The sequence below is a fragment of the Megachile rotundata genome, chromosome 16 (genome assembly GCF_050947335.1).
Source record: "Megachile rotundata isolate GNS110a chromosome 16, iyMegRotu1, whole genome shotgun sequence".
Lineage (NCBI taxonomy): Eukaryota > Metazoa > Arthropoda > Insecta > Hymenoptera > Megachilidae > Megachile > Megachile rotundata.
The window spans coordinates 8,359,685-8,373,176 of record NC_134998.1 but is presented as its reverse complement, the minus strand read 5'-3'; the positions used below and the strand labels follow the sequence as shown (position 1 = coordinate 8,373,176).

At 28.4% G+C, this 13,492-nt stretch overlaps 3 protein-coding genes across 4 annotated transcripts; 1 reads left to right on the top strand and 2 right to left on the bottom strand.

Annotated features, from left to right (window-relative positions):
• Positions 1–2,154: 2,154 nt before the first annotated feature.
• Positions 2,155–4,710, bottom strand: Scm (Polycomb protein Scm). The gene is made up of 7 exons (XM_003706403.3): positions 4,494–4,710; positions 4,043–4,333; positions 3,711–3,943; positions 3,088–3,655; positions 2,750–3,007; positions 2,473–2,627; positions 2,155–2,403 (listed from the first exon to the last, which is right to left on the bottom strand). The coding sequence occupies exons 1-7, from the start codon at positions 4,519–4,521 to the stop codon at positions 2,269–2,271; spliced, it is 1,668 nt and encodes a 555-aa protein (XP_003706451.1). The 5' UTR covers positions 4,522–4,710; the 3' UTR covers positions 2,155–2,268.
• Positions 4,711–5,346: 636 nt separating this feature from the next.
• Pcif1 (Phosphorylated CTD-interacting factor 1) lies at positions 5,347–10,038 on the top strand. 2 transcript variants are annotated; one of them, XM_003706402.3, is made up of 6 exons: positions 5,347–5,552; positions 6,083–6,360; positions 6,464–6,619; positions 6,695–6,834; positions 6,908–8,272; positions 8,338–10,038. In XM_003706402.3, the coding sequence occupies exons 2-6, from the start codon at positions 6,106–6,108 to the stop codon at positions 8,606–8,608; spliced, it is 2,187 nt and encodes a 728-aa protein (XP_003706450.1). In that variant the 5' UTR covers positions 5,347–5,552; positions 6,083–6,105; the 3' UTR covers positions 8,609–10,038. The 2 variants fall into 2 exon arrangements, with proteins under 2 accessions (XP_003706450.1, XP_012148005.1); XM_012292615.2 differs by lacking the exon at positions 5,347–5,552 and having other exon boundaries at positions 6,220–6,360; positions 6,464–6,627.
• Positions 10,039–11,020: 982 nt separating this feature from the next.
• Positions 11,021–13,434, bottom strand: JMJD4 (jumonji domain containing 4). Its single transcript, XM_076540944.1, has 6 exons — positions 13,302–13,434; positions 12,967–13,231; positions 12,561–12,816; positions 12,176–12,473; positions 11,821–12,091; positions 11,021–11,747 (listed from the first exon to the last, which is right to left on the bottom strand). Exons 3-6 carry the CDS (start codon positions 12,793–12,795, stop codon positions 11,292–11,294), a joined length of 1,260 nt encoding a protein of 419 aa, XP_076397059.1. The 5' UTR covers positions 12,796–12,816; positions 12,967–13,231; positions 13,302–13,434; the 3' UTR covers positions 11,021–11,291.
• Positions 13,435–13,492: the final 58 nt, after the last annotated feature.

Below are 13,492 nucleotides of genomic sequence, written 5' to 3'. Positions count from 1 at the left end.
ATATATGCGAATGAAAACATAGTTAGTATTTTTTTTCTGTTTATTTATATTTTTTTATGGAAACATTGATACAAGCATAGTAAGTAATTGTATAAAAATATAGAAAATTCAAGCAAATTAATTTCAAACAGGAACAAATAATATTATATACTTTAATTAAACAATTTATTGTAATATTTTACTAATGAAACAATATAAGTATATTGTTTTTAAAGTAATTACTATACATTTACAAAATTCTTGAAAAACATTACAAAAGCTATAATTTTCAAAAGTAATAACAGTAAATAAATATGAAAGAATTACAACATAGAATTCATATTTTATTTCAATTTTATACCATAAAAAGTAAAGTATGGACTTCTGGTATCTTTGAAAGTTATTACTTTAAGGTATTTGATTCAAATTCATTTAACTATTTTTTATTCAATTTTAATTTCATTATCTCTACATACATACAACCATTCATGAAAGAATAAATAATTTACCACATCATCTTTAATTTTATGGTAAATTGTAATGTATTTCACATTAACATGAGATTTCAATGGTAAATTGAATTTAAAGCGGACTCTACAACTATGACTATAGTTTAATTACGATTGCTTTAAATGCATTACTTATGTACACTTATAACTTTTTATATTTATATACAAGAAATCCATGTTTTAAACTTCATAATAGGTTAAATAGAGGTTGAAGTGGAGAAATATTCTATCTCTTACACCTGTACAGTTCTTAACAACTAATTTTTAGCATTAACACTATGCAATATATCACAGAGATAATTTTGCACACCTTGTTAGCTTCTATATATATACATATTAAAATGGAAGTTATATTTATACGATTACTGTGCAATAAGTGTAATATTTCAATATTACTGAAGAAAACGAAGAAAAAAAGATAGAAGAAAATAAATGAAAGTAATACTGTATTCACAAAAACTATAAGAATGATATAAATTACCTTATAATGCCCCTGTTCATGAATTACTTCAAATACTTCACTTTTTAATTATTTTCTTGTGATATCACATTAACAAATATATTATGTAATATTTAGAAATTCTTTTTACATAAAAATTTAAATGTAAGAAACACATGTGTAATCGTTATTATAAAAAATATAAATATTTACTTATATAAAATATAAAAATATATATTCTAAAACACAAATAACATAGCAATTCGACTTTATTTGAATTACATGTTCAATGTGTGTTTTATTACATATTTGTTATTCTTCAAAGAAATGAAATGCTAAAATATGTAAAAAAAATGCAATTACATGGTTTAATATAATTTAATATAAAATAACTCTGTTCGTGTTTTCAATTTTCAATCTCACGATTGCATATTTTTCTTCATAAATATGAACTTATTACACGCAGTATTTAAACACATTTGCGAATTACATTGGCAAATTGAAAGAAAAATAACGTAAAATCGCATTATACAGTGAATATAAAGCAAAATATTTCTTGCTTTTTTTTGTGTGTATATATATATATATATATAAAATTATACTGTATTATTTGATTTATCACTACATTATTAAGTAAATAACGTAATTACATATAAAGATGATTTTTAAATACATGGTACTAAATAGAACATAATTACACTTTGTACACCCGTCTTTTACGGTTTGTTTTTTAGTTAAAATATATGAAGGATGAAGTTTCGCTTCAATATTATTCATCTTGACAACTTACTTTAAATTATAAATTGAAAAATACAGTAGATATATCATTCATTGTACTATAGTATTTTATATCGTTTCTCATATGAATATAGCCTGAAAGCCGTGAAATTACTTATGTAATAAAAATTATTTTATTAAGGAAATATGTACGATCACAACAAAGTTTAAAAAAGACAAATGTAATATAAAACTATTTTCTTAGCATGGTACTTATTTATATTTAGAGTTGAATTAACTAGCCTAATTAGGTTGTATATATAAGAAGATACTGTTAATTTTGTCACTATCAAAAAACTGTATATTCACATAATCAATGTAATCTTACATTTTTCAGAGGAAAATAACATTTAAATACTAAAATAAAATTAAACTTTGATTCTTTTTCTTAAGATCTATGTTGATTAGTAAATGAACAGGTTACGAAAGATTATAATCAATATATTCACATAATTTTAACAACTTATATATTATTTTGTTCTCGATAATGAAAACAAATTTGACCAGCCAGTTTAAGTAATGCGTCAATTTAACTCACTGTACATTTTTTGATGTTTGATAAAGTCATAGAAGTATATGCCTTCTGCCTTTAATACGATTTACCAAGTTGCATATTTTAAGCGCTGGCCCAAGTTTCAGTCCCATGTATTTCATCATCATGTCAGAATTCAAAAGTAATAAAGCTTTTCCGTCAATTTCCTGAAAATAATTATTGTTATTAGTTGGCATACAAGTATTATAATTTTTCTATAATATATATTAACATACATGTTTTCTAAATAAATCTGCATGCTGTCCTAATGCAGGATCGGTAACACCGATGTAATGTATTACATCTTCAATTGTCCATTCTGCTGGTTCTGCAGAAGGTGTACGGTTTGTGGTAGTTTCAGATTGGGTAGTAGAAGTTGCTGCTTCAAGTTCTAATTATAATGATAATACACCTTTTATTGTTAATGGACGACTTATATACTAATTTTTCGTAATAAATATGAAAATGTATTGAAAAACATAAACACACTTTGTGACTCCTAAATATATTTACCTGGAACGGATTTTCGTGGTTGCTTTGCAGCTGTTGGTGATGATAGTGTAGAATTATCCAACTGCATACTATTCTCTATAGTATCTGATTTGGTATTAGCTGTACTAGTATCGGGTTCTGTGGCTGGTTGCGGCGGAGCACTGGAACCAGCAGGACTCACCAATGCAACGGCCGGTTCTCCATTAGTGCCCGCACCAGATACTGCCATTACTGGTAAGATATTACTAGTTCTTGACTTAAATCTATTAGGCCCAGTTGCTACAAACATTGGAATACATTATCAATTACTTACATGTACAAATTATGAATAAAATCAACTCAGAAAATGTTATACTTACATTTCTGTCTTGGTGGTTGTAATGGATGACCACTTTTAAAGCACCAACCGGCAGGAAAAATATCTCTGGAGTCAAAACGACACCAATAATCAAATGCTCCTCTCCATCCATCAAATGTAATGTGAATCATATCATCTTTAACAGCACCAACAGTCGCCGTACATATAAGTTGCGGATTCTTTTTATCTATGGCTTCTAATTTATGTCCAACTTCAAACAAGTTAGAACGTGGTGTTTTTGGTTCACGTTTAAACACTTTTGCAGGGGCCATTTCTGCACCATTCAATGTTTTCAAAAGAAACATTGGCCAACTAGAAGCATTCATTCGGAAGCCTAATGGAGGTTGCAGCATTCCACCAGATTTTTCACAATGACCAATTGGATGAATTTCATTACTGTCAACCAAACGCCAGAAATCATTTTTGTTATCTGAGCCATCCAACCTTAATCTTAAACGAGGACCAAGGACACCAACTACAGTTGCAATACATGTTGATGTTAAATTACGAGGGTCTAATGCTTCTAACTTCATACCCATTTTAAACTCGTTAGTTGGTGGAACTTCATGCTAAAATAAAATTTCCTTTAGTTGAAGCTTAATTTTTGTTATTGACTTAATGTACCTGTTTAAAACATTCAATTGGTGCTGCTTGACTGTTTGTTTCTTTCAAATACAGATCCCAATCAAAAGTTTGGTATGTTTCATATTGAAATGGGCCGGTAGAAGTTGACGGAGGATGAGATACATTTGTGTGATTTGTACTTGTAAATGATTGAGTTGTAGATGGAATATTATTTCCACTTATTAATCCGGATGGCGTAAGAGATGGCGCAGGTGATGAATGGTCCCTATTATCTGCAATGAAAGGTCAGTTACTAACAGAACTTTAATATTTTATAATTTTTTGTATTAATGTTTTTACTCATTACTTTGAAGTTTTTATAAGTTACTAACTTTTCTTCATATCCACTTGCCCTTCTCTCTTCTGATGTTTATTCAAACAAAACGAAGAACAAAAGTCTTTTGTGGGTCCATCCTTCTGTTCTAATCTCACTGGTGTGCCTCTGATAACGTTGTCACATTGAACGCAAGCTCCTCGTACGTAAGCTTTGCGAAATTCAGACAAACATGTTTCTGAACAAAATTCCTTTTTTCCATGCTGCGTTGGAAGGACATACTTTAAAGGCTGTTTAGTTTCGCCACACCATGTACAGGAATTTTTTGATTTTGGTGGTCTTCCTGGACCTATATTATCAAATTTGTATATTTTGAACTTAATATACTGTAATGAATATAATAATAAACATTTACTCAAACTATTAGTTTATATCTATTACAAAAATTAACAGAAAAAGGCAAAATTGTCTAAAATACAAGGTTACTTTGAACTATAATAACTGTATACCTCGCATTTTGCTTTGTGTAGACGACATAATTCCTCATAGAAAGACGGTAAGTTGATACTAAAACTTACTGCATAACGTTACTAGTATAATTTAATAATTAAGGACATCTTTGCGTCCATTAATAAAATAAATTTTGGAAGCACGGTCAAGTATTACATTGAAAAAGCTTCACTTGTACGTAACTTGTGAATATTGTCCATCTCATGAGAGAGTAATTTTACTAAATGACGAATTTTCGTTCTTTCTGCGCATGTTAATCAAGTTTTTGATCTATACACTCTATAATCTATGATCATGCACATGCGCTCTTATGACAATCTTGGCGCCTAAAGTGTATATCCGATGGACAGAAAGTTTAACGAATTTTTAGTTTTATTAATCACGATATGTTTTAAGCGAAACATTTTTTCTGTATTCATATATTTAAAAAGTGTATTTAAAGGATTGAACAGAATATTTCTTTTATCGTGTTTGTTTCTCACATCATCAAATGATTTTGTTGTTCATTTATTTTGTCCCACCATGTATAAAACCACGAAGACGAAAACAGATTGTAGAAGGGCTTCATATTCGTGATGAGGAATATTCCTAGGCTGCGCGCATTTTAGTTCTCTCAAAGAATAAAATATAATTTTAATTTTTTTCACGTTCCGTTTATAAATAGCATAATATTTAATACTCTTTTAAATATTACGATGCAATATATTATAAAATTACTTTTGGAAAATTTTAATAAAAAATGATAAGATTAAGTTCTGTTGGCTTACGCAATCAAACATTTATAACGTATTTATATAAAAAAAGATGTAAATAACAAATTATACCAGTATTTTATATTAATTAATATCATTTCGATATTCCTTCCGATGTAAAATGTTTTTTCTACATCAATTTGCTGTTCATTGTGATGAATAGCTTAAACTTCGCTATCGCTAGAATTTCAGTTCAAGCAAATGGTATCTTACGGATGGAGGTCGTTGCGTCAAATTCCACAAATCATGAATGAATTCTAAGTTCTGTTGTACATTTTCTACAAATTAAGGATATTCTTAACCCTCGTAAGTTTAATATTAATGTCTGAATGATTTTTACAAATTTACATAATCATGCACGATGAAAAATCAGGAATTTATCAAACGTTTTTGTAGTATGTAAACAAACATTGAGTTACGAAATGTTGTCATATAATTTCTGTTTTTATATTTATAAGTTCACCGAAGATAAAGAAAGTTATAATTTCTTTTTATTTCAATTAACAATAAAATAACGAAAATTAATTCAATTTCAGAAAATATAAGACTATTTTGTGTTGAAATAGACTTCTTATTTTAACAAACATAATGTTTCTATTTTTACGTTTATAAATCATTTATAACTTTTATACAAGTAATAATAGCTTTTTTAACAATTTAATTAAATAAATAACTAAACAAGAAGAAGAAACAGGAACTGACACAATGAAATAAAACATATAATAAAAATAACATTAAATTTTTATGAATGATACGTGTATACATATGTGTGTATATATGTTAATTATATATTTTGAAATGTTCATTAAAAAACATAATTATATTATGTGTTAAAGTATTCAATAAAACACTTTAAACAATGAATGAAGTAAGTGGAGGAAAACAAGATATACCTAATACTTCTACTTGGGAGACATTGTCTGGGCAATCAGCATCGTTATCTACTATGCATCATCATCATCAATCGTTACAACAAGATGCAAATACAGCAGTTACACAAGTTATAGTTCCTACTCCTGTAAAACTTCAAGCACCTATGTTAAATTCAACGCAAACCGTAGGTGATCATTGTTCACAACTCGGTCATATGCAACAATCAAATTTGATAACGCAGGTAATCAAATGTTTAAGAAATCTGTGAGTCAAACTAGTTTAATGTAATTATAAATTACATCAAAGCATTTTCTTTGAAAAAAATTTTACTTTAATAACTGTAGGGTACACCACCGGGAACGTTTCCAGAAACTGAACTTTCACCTGAACTTCAGCAACAAGGATGGAAAAAGTTTTGGAGCAAACGAGAAAATCGTCCATATTTTTGGAATAAATTAACTGGAGAATCTTTATGGGTAATACCGCCTTTAAAACCTCAGGTACTAAGGTATAAACTTTGGTTGTAAACTGATAGAAACATGAACTTATATGTGTCAACTGTGCTTATATTCAAGTTTGACCCAATTACGGATCCACTTGGTATTTGTGCTGTTCCACCTGTTTCTGGCAATGGAGCTATTCCTCCAGGAGGAACGCTTAAACGTAGAGCTTCGGAAGATAGCGTTGTCCCAGCAGCGAAGAAATTTGTATTAGCGTATGTTTAAATATTTTAAATTATTACATTAAGGTATTTTTAAATGTTTTAATATATTCCATTCTAATATTAGTGGTCCATGGGACTTGGAAATTCCAACAAATGTCATAATATATGAGAGAGCTCCATCAAATTTACCTCATGTTCACCCTGAAACGGAAGCATTACGATGTGGTTTACTTGCAAAATTGAGGCAATGTTATCAAGAATTGTGTCATACTCGTGAATCGATAGATGCTCCTAAGGATTCTTTTAACAGATGGCTAATGGAAAGAAAAGTTATAGATTGTGGCTCAGATCCTCTCTTACCAAGTCAGTGTTTTCCTGAAATTTCCATGTCTATGTACCGCGAAATTATGAACGATATCCCTATTAAATTAGTCCGACCAAAATTTACCGGTGATGCGAGGAAACAATTATCACGATATGCAGAAGCTGCAAAGAAAATGATAGAATCAAGAGCAGCTTCGTCAGAGAGTAGAAAAGTCGTAAAATGGAATGCAGAAGATACTTTTCAGTGGTTAAGACGAACAGTTGGTGCTACGTTTGATGATTTCCAAGATCGTCTTGCACATTTAAAACGACAGTGTCAACCACACCTTACAGAGACTGTAAAAGCTAGTGTTGAGGGTATCTGCTTAAAAATTTATCACTTATCAACGGAATACGCAAAAAAAGTCAAACATAAAAACAATCAAATTTTAAAAGATAACGGATTAGGAAATGTTATACCCTTAGGGGGACCAGCCAGTACGCAAAGAAAAGTTTGGTGTTACCCCATACAATTTTCTCTTCCAACTTCCCGGCTTCCGCAAGTGGATTATCTTCCTGAACGTGAACAAACAATGTTGCGCTTTCATGGTGATACCGTGTGTATTAATAATATGCATCTTGCAAAATTAGAACACCTATACAGATATAATTGCTTTGATGACAAAAAGTTTGAAATGTTTTTACCTCGCGTTTGGTGTATGTTGAAACGTTATCAGACATATTTTGGAATCAACGAGGGACAAGCAACGCAAATGGCCCTCCCTGTTACAGTCTTTGAATGTCTTCAAAGATCATTTGGTGTGACATTTGAATGTTTTGCGTCTCCGTTAAACTGCTACTTTAGACAATACTGTTCAGCATTCGCTGACACGGATTCTTATTTCGGATCAAGGGGACCTTTCTTGGACTTCAGACCTGTCAGTGGCTCGTTTCAAGCTAATCCACCATATTGCGAAGAACTTATGGAAGCTATGGTTAACCATTTCGAACGTCTTTTAGCTGATTCAGCAGAACCTTTATCTTTTGTGGTATTTTTACCTGAATGGAGAGATCCAGCACCTAATGCTCTCATAAAATTAGAAAGCAGCCATTTTAAAAGAAAACAGGTGGTAGTACCTGCTATGGAACATGAATACAGACATGGATTTCAGCATATACTACCAAAGTATGTTTTAATACTATAATGTACATGCTGGAACAACGTAATTATAAATGCTTTATTTATTTCAGAGGCGAAGTTAATATTAGAGCAGCACATGGAACATTAGTAGTATGGTTACAAAATACAGCTGGTACTGCTCGTTGGGGACCTACAGAGGAAAGAGTTGAAGCATTATTGGAAGCATGGCGTCCAGGAAGAGAAAGAGAACGAGATAGACAAGAACTTCTATCACCACCAAGGCAAACACATCAGCCGATACCTTCCATGCCTATTCCTGTTTTAACAACGCCTACGACTCCAACAGTACCGTTACAAACATTATCCACACATCCTATATAATTATCATTAAACAGTGTCCTGGAGAAAAGTAGCGAAAAGTAAAATAATTCGATACTTTCATTTTAATTTTTCTCTACAATTGGTCTATCGCAGAGAACATTCGATATATAATTTATCAATTCATTAAGTACAGACATGTGGAATACAATGTTTACTAATTCTTACCGGTTTAATTGTGTATACTTCAGGCATTATTTATATATTCATTTGAATCTTAATTCACTTCATCTAAAGAAGATAAATTGGTATACAAATAAGTATGTATGTATACATATATAAATATTATTTAAATAATTATATTTTTATTACGCCGTACAAATTTTATCAAAATTCTGTCTATTAAGAATAGAAAAAAATTATTATTTACTAATTATTAATAACTCTTTTGTGATGTTTATCAGAGAGTGCAATTCAATTCCATTATCTATTTTCACAAAAAAGAAATGTTGAAATATGTAAAATGTGACAATGAAAAATATGTATCTATTATATAGGTATAAAAAACATTATTCGATACTGATATGAAATCACGTTGCGTGGAGTCTAATCTTTGTAATAGTGTTAATTGTTGGTAATTAATAAGAGGACTTTGTAAAACGTGATACCTTAATTGAGGTACTTGCCATGCAAGCAAAAATTGGTACTATTATGAAAAGTTAAGGAAAAAATGCAATAGTTGCGTATGCGTGTCGCATGCCTGTGTGTGTAAATAATGAAGTACATATTATATTTGCTTGTTTTTAAATTAGCGTATTAGTTTGTACGAAAATAATTTAAAGTAATATCTCTTTTTTATACCTTTTATCCATGACAATCTTTTCTTTTAATATGAAGTAACAAAAAACATGCGGAAACACCCTTTTTTCTGAATGTATTATCAGTGCAATATTTTATACAAATCTTTAATAGAACTTATATGAGGAATATGTACAGAAATATATTAACTTCTTTCACAACAAAAATCATTTTTGTTACTTTTTAATGAATTTTTTAGACTTTGAAATGAATGTTTCATAAGTTCATATGTTCACAAAGTACGCGGCAAAAAATAATTTATTGCTCCACTTATGAAATCATTTGCAATAAGTTCAGTAAAATCACTTTTTAAATCAAGCGTATCTGAACTGAATAGATTTGTTCAATCCGCATACGCATACAGTCATATCCATGTTATTTAATAGTTACAAAGTAAGATTAAGCACAGAATTTTTGTACAAGGAAAAATATTTCTTTTCTTTTAATACTTCTTTGGTTGCTAATGTACAAGTATAATTTATAAAAATTAAATATAAAACATGTAATATGTTTTTACTATGAATTTTCTTTGAATGTTGAAATTGCTGTTACATTTAAAATTACAACTCAAATCTTGATAATACATCAAAAGATAATTTATTTATAATTTTACATTAATAACATAAAAAAATATTTTACAGTAAACAAAATACATACGGCATAAGGAAATTATTTATAACTATTTGATAAATACCTTACATATGTTACATTATAATATTATAAATAGTTTTATTATTTTTGTTTATAAATAATACATATATATATGTATAACATGTACATGTAACATATCTTATACATTTTGTATATTTTTATTAATAATAAATTGTACATAACTGTACATACATCATACATATACATATATAAGGCACTTGTGCATATATAATTTGTAAGATGTAAGACAATATAGAAGAATTTACAAGCACTTATTATTTTAATACTTACAACTCCCACGAAGATGATAAAATAACGTATATATAGATATACTGTACAATTGTTAGGTACTGTACAAATAAGCAAATAAAATTTTGCATTTTATAAAAGCAATTTGCTATTATTAAAATAGGACAATGTTGCTTTTTTATATATTTGTAAATATTAAAGTACGTTAAGATGTGAAGTGAGAAATTTAAACCAGGACCATTTTCACAAGGAGAATGTTTTAAAGAAAATTTGTTTTACATAAAAAAATAAATGATGGTATTTACCATAGTGTTCCAGTCTTAGGCTTAAATAATTTTCAACATTGAAAATCAGAAATATACGCACCATAATTTATAATTAATAATTTTTCCTTTATTGTTTGATCACAATTTTTTATGTTATTTGTTTCAAGTGTACTGAAATGAGATTTAATTTTACATGAATATAATTTTTGTCATAGAAAACTATTTAAATGCATAATAAAAATACAATAAAATTTATTTTTCTTTACAGTACATTATGTACAGTATTTACAATATACAATCTTATAAATGTTAAACATATATACATATAATAATTTATAACTATTATATTAACTTAGATATCACAAAATAGAATTTATTATTCATAATAAGAAAAAGTATGTTAATCACTAAAGCTATAAGAGAATAAACAATGTTGTATTATATTATATCATTATTAATGTTATATTAATAATGTTATTGTATGAATAAAATAGTATATTATATATTATCTTCTTATAAATTACTTGCAATTTAAATTCAACAAAAAAATTTATTCATTCTGTTTTCCTCTTACTTTACACTTGCAGTAAGATAAATATAATCTTTCTTTAAATTATATTACAAAAATTTAATACTCTACATTATTTACATATTATATACTATTTACATAAAAAATAGAAATATTTTTGGTCATTTATTTTAATTTAGCTATAATTTTTCCATCACACTGAAACTTTTTCGACATCATAATGAGATTGTAAAACTAATAAAATTTTGTTTAACAGTTTATGACCTTGATTCTTTTCACAAATTAAATGATAAATAGATTTCTCTTCCATATCTCTGATAAAATCTATCAATACTAATTTTATCGAATGAAGATCAAATATACAATGATTAGATCCAAACTTATATTTGTTAAAGCTTATTACTTCCTCTTTTTGTGAAAACATGTTTAATCGTGTTTGAGCTATAAATTTTAAGAAATCAAAAAATAGAAAATAGTCCATTCCATATGTTGATTTTAATATTAGTTGACATTGTTCTGCCCAATCATTCATATCTTTGCAATCATTAACTTCTTTCATTACTGAAGACAATTCTTTTTTCAAACCATGCCACACATTCATAATATTACATCCATTAATCCAGTTATGATTAATAGAAATAGTATCTTCCTATAAAAAAAATATTATAAGGGAAATTATATACAATGTAAATTTCATTTTGAAAACATCTAAGTATACTTACTATGTTCCATACTTGATGATGCCACCCAGATGGTACAAACATAATTTCACCTTCTGTTTGAATCACATCAATATACTTTAATGCCCGTTTATCATAGGCTTTATATTTTGAGTAATCATTAAGCTCTTCAGAAGTTGCATCATATATTAATTCTCCATGAATATCTCTTAGAAAATCTTCTTGACCTGGAGGAAACAGTAACCAACGTTTCTTTCCAACTATGTTTGCAGACCAACTATAAGATCCAAATACATCTGCATGCAATGGTGTCCTAAAGATCATAAATTTCCTTTTCTTATACAATTTTCAAAGATAAAAAATTCAATACTTAAAAATTATACAAATATTCATTTACCATGTCCCTTTTGGTCCCATGTACACAAATCTATAATCATCATTTAATTCAGGATTAGCAATATAATATTCATTCAGCCAATCAGATGCAAAGTATTGAGGGACATTATACATTGGAGCATTAGGGAATAATTTTGGACAATGCCAATCTTTTAAATACAAAAGTGGCATAGAATCTGAATAATTACTTTTTGCATATTCTATCCAATAATTTAAGTAATCTTTCATTTGCATATCATCTTTCGATTGAGAATTATAATATTTTTTATTGCAATCTGCAACTGGTACCACGCAATTTCCTATAAATAAATAATATAAGTGAATATAATATAAACTATATTATCAATACATACAATCAAATATATATACGTTTATAATTAATTTACCAAACAATATATCAAGAACATCAAAGTCCGGTGCGTTATCCAAGTTCCACTGTCTTTTACATGACCAATTTTCTGTTATGCTTGATTTAAAGATACATGGTTTATTCGGGATTAAATATTTTGTAAAGAATTCATCGTATGTTACCGAAGGGTCGATGTAATCTACCCAGTCAATTATGGCGGTATTTTTCTCGGTACATAACCTATTATTCTGAATTTCAAGTTCGTGAAACATCGCGCGCTTTCACTTTTTTCACTAAAACATAATAACTGAACTTCATTACATTTTTATACCTACGCAGCTACTCATCGAAACATCGAAATCAATAGTGATGTATAGCTGTTTTTAAAAGCTTGCGACATTTCTTTTAAGTAGATAACAATGCCATAACTAATTTAAAATCACCTTGAAATTTCATTAACTGGTGCGCTTGCGTATCTATTTTGCATAATATATTTCTAATCATATTATCACTTCTTAGGATATACATATTATTTTTATTGTAAGTCATCCACTGAAAGTTATCATCATTTATCAGTATTTCTTCACTTGCGTGAGATCCTTGGCAATAGTATAGTCGTTAGTCCCGTTAGTGTTGAGCAAACGGAGCATGTGCCCTGAGCTCTATGTTTAGAAGCTTTTGAATTTCATAAAAATTGGCTATAATAATCTAAATATCAAAATTTGTATCAATATAGAGCATGAGATCTGATGACGCTGTAAAAGTAAATCATACACACATGATCATTTAACGCGTGGCAACATAACTCGTGATGATCGCTTGGTCATTTGTACTGAACATGACAATAATTTAGTACAATGTTAATGCGATATTTTTACATAAAAGTCAAAATTGGGATAATACTTTATAAAATTGATTGCAAAATTGTATGTATCTGATTTTACAAAATAAATTCTTAAAATCCCTAGC